At 38.4% G+C, this 7498-nt stretch overlaps 1 protein-coding gene across 1 annotated transcript in view; it reads right to left on the reverse strand.

The window, feature by feature from the left end:
* LOC106867534 (atrial natriuretic peptide-converting enzyme) overlaps window positions 1–7498 on the reverse strand; it is a 38599-nt gene that overhangs the window by 6704 nt on the left and 24397 nt on the right. Inside the window, exons 9-10 of the mRNA XM_014912432.2 lie at window positions 5073–5122; window positions 1986–2169 (exon numbers count right to left, since the gene is read on the reverse strand). Coding sequence (XP_014767918.2) covers window positions 1986–2169; window positions 5073–5122 — 234 coding nt within the window. The remainder of the gene's footprint in view (window positions 1–1985; window positions 2170–5072; window positions 5123–7498) is intronic.

The following is a 7498-nucleotide window of genomic DNA, read 5'->3' on the forward strand; positions in this document are numbered from 1 at the left end:
TATATATATATATATATATATATATATATATATATATCATCATCATCATCGTTTAACGTCTGCTTTCCATGCTAGCATGGGTTGGACGATTTGACTGAGGACTGGCAAACCAGATGGCTGCACCAGGCTCCAATCTGATCTGGCAGAGTTTCTACAGCTGGATACCCTTCCTAATGCTAACCACTCCGAGAATATAGTGGGTGCTTTTATGTGCCACTGGCATGAGGGCCAGTCAGGCGGTACTGGCAACGGCCACGCTCAAATGGTGTTTTTTATGTGCCAGCAGCAATGGCAATGACCTCGCTCGAATATTTTTTTCACGTGACACCAGCACAAATGCTAGTAAGGCAAGGCTGGTAACGATCACACTCGAATGGTGCTTTTTACGTGCCACCGGCACAGAAGCCAGTCAGTTGCTCTGGCAATGATCATGCTTAGATAGTGCTCTTAGCGCTCCACTAGCACGGATGCCAGTCATCGAATTTGATTTGGATTTTACATGCCTCAACAGGTCTTCGCAAGCAGAGTTTAGTGTCCAATGAAGGAAAGGTACACATAAGTGAGCTGGTTACACCACTGGCATAGGCCAGGGGTTATGGTCTCACTTGGATTGCTGGGTCTTCTCAAGCACAGCATATTTCCAAAGGTCTCTGTCATTAGTCATTGCCTCAGTGAAGCCTAATGTTCGAAGGTCATGCTTCACCACCTCATCCCAGGGCTTCCTGGGTCTACCTCTTCCACAGGTTCCCTCAACCGCTAGGGTGTAGCACTTTTTCACACAGCTATCCTCATCCATTCTCGCCACATGACTATACCAGTGCAATCGTCTCTCTTGCATACCACATCTGATGCTTCTTAGGTCCAACTTTTCTCTCAAGGTACTTACACTTTGTTGAGTATGCACACTGACATTACACATCCAGCGGAGCATACTGACTTCATTCCTTGCAAGTTTATGCATGTCCTCAGCAGTCATGGCCCATGTTTCACTGCCATGTAGCATGGCTGTTTGTACACATGCGCCATACAGTCTACTTTTTACTCTAAGCAAGAGGCCCTTTGTCACCAGCAGAGGTAAGAGCTCTCTGAACTTTGCCCAGGCTATTCTTATTCTAGTAGCTACACTTTCAGTGCCCCGACCCCCGCTACTGACTTGGTCACCTAGGTAACAGAAGCTATCAATTACTAGTTTTTCTCCTTGGAATGAGGCAGAAGTTGTTCTCTATACACTCTTTTACCCATCAAAAGTTGTTGGATTTCAGTTATGCTGAGTGTTTTATTAATCAGATTGACACCAGTACATATCTTTAAGTGTGTGTGTCTCATGCTCTGATGATACAACAGTTGGACAAATCTTTACTGTGTGTGTGTGTGTGTGTGTGTGTGTGTGTGTGTGTGTGTGTGTGTGTGTGTGTGTGTGTGTGTGTGTGTGTGTGTGTCTGTGTAAGACAAATCATGACTAATGGCTATTGCATTTTTCTCAATTGTAGTAAATTTGACTGAAAGTTGGTGCTCCAGCATGGCCAGTAGTCAAATGACTGAAACAAATAAAAGAATAAAAGAAAGTTGTTTCCAGAAGTCATAGGTTCATTATTGATTGGTTTACTCAATTGACCCACTGATCAGTATTTAGCCTGGATTGGTAATCCCTCACTAATAACTATATATATACACACACATATATATCTGATAGGCTTCTTTCAGTTTCCATCTATAAAATCCACTAACAAGGCTTTGTCAGCCTAAGGATAGAATAATAGACATTTGGCCAAGTGCCACACATGATGTTGGGACTGAAGATTTCATATGAATCATTAAGTAAAAAAAATGAAAAATCATTGCCTTAACATCTGACAACATGAAGAACCAACAGGTCAATGTCATTGCAGGTATACAAACAGGTGGGATGGTCATAACCAGGATACCTTTATTCAAAACCTTGGCTAAACAACAACAACAATACAAATGACTAAAATAAGACTTACTTGGAGATACAATGTCCAGCTGTAATAAGCCATTGTTGATTCAACAAAGCAGCACTACAAGACATCTCACCAAGTCTTCGAAGTGATGCCATCCAGGGCCATTCTCCTGTTTTTGCAATATTAGCACCAATTAAAAAAGGTTCTAACTGCACCCTGTCATCAAAATATGGTCTCTTGCCACATACTGAAAGAAAATACACAATTAGAATACATAATTAATATCAGTATATTATTGTATTGACTAGACTATTGAATGCTGTTATATAATATTGGTCACAATGTGCTTTCTTGCATTGTTGTGGCATTTGAATGATGCCACCTTGCTGACTAGGCAGGCAGGCCAACATTCCACTTGAACAGAATGCCAGTCTCTCACAGGGTTGCCCTGAGTGAACTGGAATAACATGAAAGGAAGTGTTTTGCTCAAGATCACAACACATCACCCATGAGTGCAACAATCTAACCACAAGGCCACACACTTTCACGTATAATTAATTATTAATAATTAATATTCATAATTAATATACAATTAATTGCAATCATGGAAACTTAATGACTGCAAAGTGTTGAAAAAAATGAACTTTCCAAACACACAGCTATGCCCGCACCTTTAATATTTAAGGTGGTGAACCAGCAGAATCATTAGCACACCAAAGAAAATGCTTTGTAGAATTTCTTCCAACTGGAAGTGTGGGGATAGCAAGGAATTGTATCAGATAGCCAGAAAAGATGCTAGGAGGCAGGTATATTTAACCAGGGAAGTAGCAGAAAAGAAGAAGTTTGCCAATGTTCTGTGACATGAGGACCAGAGACTTGAAGTTTTTGGATTGCAAAACAGTGAATGAGAGAAATTGTGATGTCATAGGAGAGAAATGTGTCTTCATGAATGATGGCTCACTTGCATTTAATGATTCTGCAAAGAAAGAGACTTGGAAATGCCATTATGAAAGGCTGCTAAATGAAGAAAATGAATGGGAGAAGGAGACCCAACTGAGGGACCAGCTATCTGAATTAACAGTACCTCGGTAGATAAAGCAATTAAGGATATGAAGACATGGAAAGCCCCTGGCCCATCAGGAATCGTTGTTGAGATGCTTAAAATATCTGGTAGTGTAGGTTATGGTCTAGTCCTCCATATAGTTAGCCAGGTGGTACATGAAGGAGTCATATCCAATGACTGGTGTAGCAGCACCATAGTCAACTGCTACAAAGGTAAAGGTGAAGTATCAAAGAAGTATTAAATTGTTGGATAAGGTGATGAAAATCATGGAGAGGGTCATAGTCCAACTAATTAGGGAGAGAGTTAGTCTAGATGAAATGCAGTTTGGTTTTGTGCCTGGGAGAAGCACCACCGGTGCTATATTTCTGGTGAGACAGCTGCAGGAGGAATACATAGACAAAGATAAGCTTCTGTACTTGGCTTTTGTTGACATGGAGAAAGTCTTTGACAGGATTTCCTGATTCTCTTATCCAGTGGTCAACGTGGAAACTAGGGATAGAGGAGTGATTGGTGGGAGCTGTACATGCCATGTATAGGGATACTGTCAGTAAGGTGAGGGTTGGCAATGAGTACAGCGAAGAATTCAGAGTACAAGTAGGAGTTCACCAAGAATCAGTACTCAACCCCCTCTTGTTCATCATAGTCCTCCAGGAAGTAACAGAGAAATTTAAGACAGGATGCCCCTGGGAGCTCTTCAATGCTGATGACCTTGTTCTTATTGCTGAATCACTACCAGAACTAGAGAAGTTTCAGGTGTGGAAGCAAGGTCTAGAATTGAAGGGCCTTAGAGTTAACCTAGCAAAAACCAAAGTCTTAGTAAGTAGGAAAGCAGGCAAATCACAAATCCCTTCAGGTGGATGGCCCTGCTCATCCTGCAGGAAAGGCATTAGTAGAAATTCCATAAGATGTACCCAGTGTAAGCTATGGACACATAAGAGGTGCAGCAATATCAGAGGAAAGTTTACAGGGAAACTAGTATTTGTGTGTGGAAGGTGCACAGGTACTAGCACTAAAAACATACAGAAAGTATAGACTACTGACCAGGTCAGTAGCAAGGGTGAATGCACCAAGAGCATAGCTGCTAGAATAAGAATAGTTTGGGCAAAGTTCAGAGAGCTCCTACCTTTGTTGGTAACAAAGGGCCTCTCCCACAGAGTGAAAAGCAGATTTCATGATGCCAGTGTGCAGTGAAACATGGGCTGTAACTGCTGAGGACATGCACAGGCTTAAAAAAAGATGAAGCTAGTATGCTTCACTGGATGTGCAATGACATCATGCATATTATGACAGAGTGTAAATATCTTGAGAGAAAAGTTGGGCATAAGAGGCATCAGATGTGATGTGCAAGAGAGAGAATTACGTTGGTATGGTCATGTGATGCATATGGATGTGGACAACTGTATGAAGAAGTGCCAATCTCTACCAGTGGAAGGAAGCTGTGGAAGAGGGAGACCTAAGAAGACATGGGATGAGGTGGTGAAGCATGGTCTTCAAACATTGGGCCTCACAGAGGCAATGACTGAGACCTTTGGCAATATGCCATGCTTGAGAAGACTCATCAAGCCAAATGAAATCATAGTTGTGGCTGTTGTTGGTGTCATGTAACTGGCACCTGTACCGGTGGCATGTTAAAAGCACCTTTCAGACAGTGGGCCTCACAGAGGCAATGTGGCTGATGTCGATGTTGCATAGCAAGCACCCATGCTGTTGGCACATAAAGAGTACCTTTTGAGTGCTGGGCCTCAGAGGCAATGACAAATGACTGAGACTTTTGGCAAAATGCTGTGCTTGAGAAGAAGCCCCATCAAGCCAAGTGAAATCATAGTTGTGGCAGATGCTGGTGTCACACTTCTGGTACCCATGCCAGTGGCATGTAAAAGCACCCATTACACTCTCAGAGTGGTTAGTGTTAAGAGGGGCATCCAGCTGTAGAAATCATGCCAAATCAGACTAGAGCCTGGTGCACCCCCTCAGCTGACAATCCCTGGTCAAACCACCCAACCCATGCCAGCATGAACAATGGACACTAAATGATGATGATGATGATGATACAATATGTGGAATGTAAAGATTTGGTCCCAACTCACCTTTTCCTGGGCACAGAAGTTTAAGAGTTCCATGTGGTGTACAGGAATTACTGAAACAGAAAAACCAGACAAGATTTCAGCACATTTCTAGAAGACACATTAATCTAGTATTTAACCCCTTTATAACCATATTTCTGTTGACATACACTGCTTTTGTTTAAATTAATTTTCAAAATGAGGAAGAATAACTTTGTCATTATTGAGCTGGTGTTTGAGACATAATTTCACATGAAATTTCAATGGAGTATTTTAATTTATATCATTTTAAACAGGAAGTAGTCTCTGGTGAGTTGGTACCAAAATAGTTAAGCTATCTTGCCACTATTTCTATTTGCCTATATATTTTGATAATTAAATAAAGAAGAATAGAAAAAATGCTCTAAAAAAGTAGGTCTAAAATGTCAATGGCTCGTTGAAATCGTATGTGTTGAATATTTGAAGATGTTAGAGAATATTCTGGAGTGAAATATTAAGGATGTCAATAAGATATCAAAACTTCAAAGTACAAAAATTATTATAAGTCTGAATAACAGCTGAAATTTCACCATTTGGCATGTATTCTTCAATAAGGAATAATAAACACTATTTCTTTCTTCATTTTAAAGACTTATTTAGATTTCAATTGCCAATGAAATTATAGATATTTACAATATAAATATCCGTTATAGAAACATGTATGCAATAGTTATTTAAATAACTCTTTTTAACTGTTATATTATACATACAAAATACATACATACGTACATCGGTACATACATATGTACATCTGTACATACATATGCACATACATACATACATACATACATACATACATACATACCTATTATTCTAAGACAAAAATATTATTGACAATAACTTCAAAGTTTCAGCCAGTTAAGCCTTCGTTGGACTGTGATGCAATGAAGTTAACTTTGGCTTTATATTATTTCTGTTGAGCTAAAATCTTCCTTGAGTATATGGGTTTGAATGGAGTAGTAATTAGGTTGTAGAGAGGGTTGTCATGGAGAGGTGCTTTGGAGAAATTTTTATAGATTAAATTTGGGGTACTCTTATTGTTTAGAATTCATTCATGCATATAGTACTTTGTAAGCAGCTGTGTACATTTGGGTGTGTCTGCTTCATGTCATGAGATTGTTCTTAGCGGTTCACAAAAAGGAAGTAGGTAGGCATAGGAAGCCTTCTGATCACTGGATGTGCCAGTAGTTATTTCTGGTTTGATTGGATTTAATCTTTTGCTTAAAGGTCAAAGGTTCAAAGTTTAATCCAGTATTTAAAAACTTAGTAATTGGGTGCTCCCACTTTTTTGTTATGGAGTTTTTAAAGATTCACAAAAGAATGTTAGCAGGTGGTATATTTTAGCTGGTCATTTTTTTACTTGTTTTTGTTGTTATTTAGGGTATTTCCTGGTTGTATTTGGAAGATTGGGGTTATTAGTTGAACATGCTATGGTAGTGTTAGTATAAAAATTAATCTTGTATCTTGCTGTTCATAAAATGTGGGTAGGTGTAAAAGCTATTGTTCAATAATTTCTCTTTTTAGGGGTTCATTGATTAATAGGTAGAAATTTTAACCTTTGTGTTTTATGGAGGCAGAGTTTGTGGGCTAAGTGTTTATAAATATTTTTTCAATTGTTTCAAATGTGGGTATTCTACAAAATATTATTTTAGGTCAATGGATATATGTAAAAGTGGAGTGTGGTAAAACGTGTGTGTATACTCCTGTATAAAAATGGGAACGAAAATAAAATTTAATTTTAAAAATTGATTTTAAATTAAAAATTAAAAAAAACATTTAAAAAGTAACTGAATATAAACAATATGTATTTTTGTATGTATATATATATATAATTTCATTTTCATTTTAACATCTACTTGTCCATGTTTGCATATACGAGATAGAATTGGTTAAGGCAGATTTCTATAGCCAGATGCCTTTCCTTCTTTTTTGTTGCTAACCCTCACCTATTTCCAAGCTCTGAGTGTGTGTATGTGTGTGTGTGCGTGAGAGAGAGAGATATTAAGTGATTTTGTTGTTATGGTTGTTTGGAATCTATAAGACTTATAATAATAATTATCTGGACAGCTTTTGGCCATTTTTTTTTTCTTTTGTAATTAAAAACAATGGGAGGAGCCCTTTTCAGTAAAAAAAAAAAAAAATTGTAAATATTTTCAGAGGAAAAGGTAAACAGTTCAAGGGAGGTTTGGCTGTTGTTTCTAGCACAACCTAAATCACCTCCCACCACCCCATTTTCACTCTCACATGTATTGATGATTTTTCAATATTTTTCTCCCATTAAACACATTTTATGATGCCAAAGTAACACATGCGTGGTCCATTGGTGGAATATAAGCAACAAAAAATATTTTAATCTAAATTTTTACCCCCACCTCAATCAAGCAAAGCCATGTGTATGTGTATGTGTGTAA

The sequence above is a fragment of the Octopus bimaculoides genome, chromosome 5 (genome assembly GCF_001194135.2).
Source record: "Octopus bimaculoides isolate UCB-OBI-ISO-001 chromosome 5, ASM119413v2, whole genome shotgun sequence".
Lineage (NCBI taxonomy): Eukaryota > Metazoa > Mollusca > Cephalopoda > Octopoda > Octopodidae > Octopus > Octopus bimaculoides.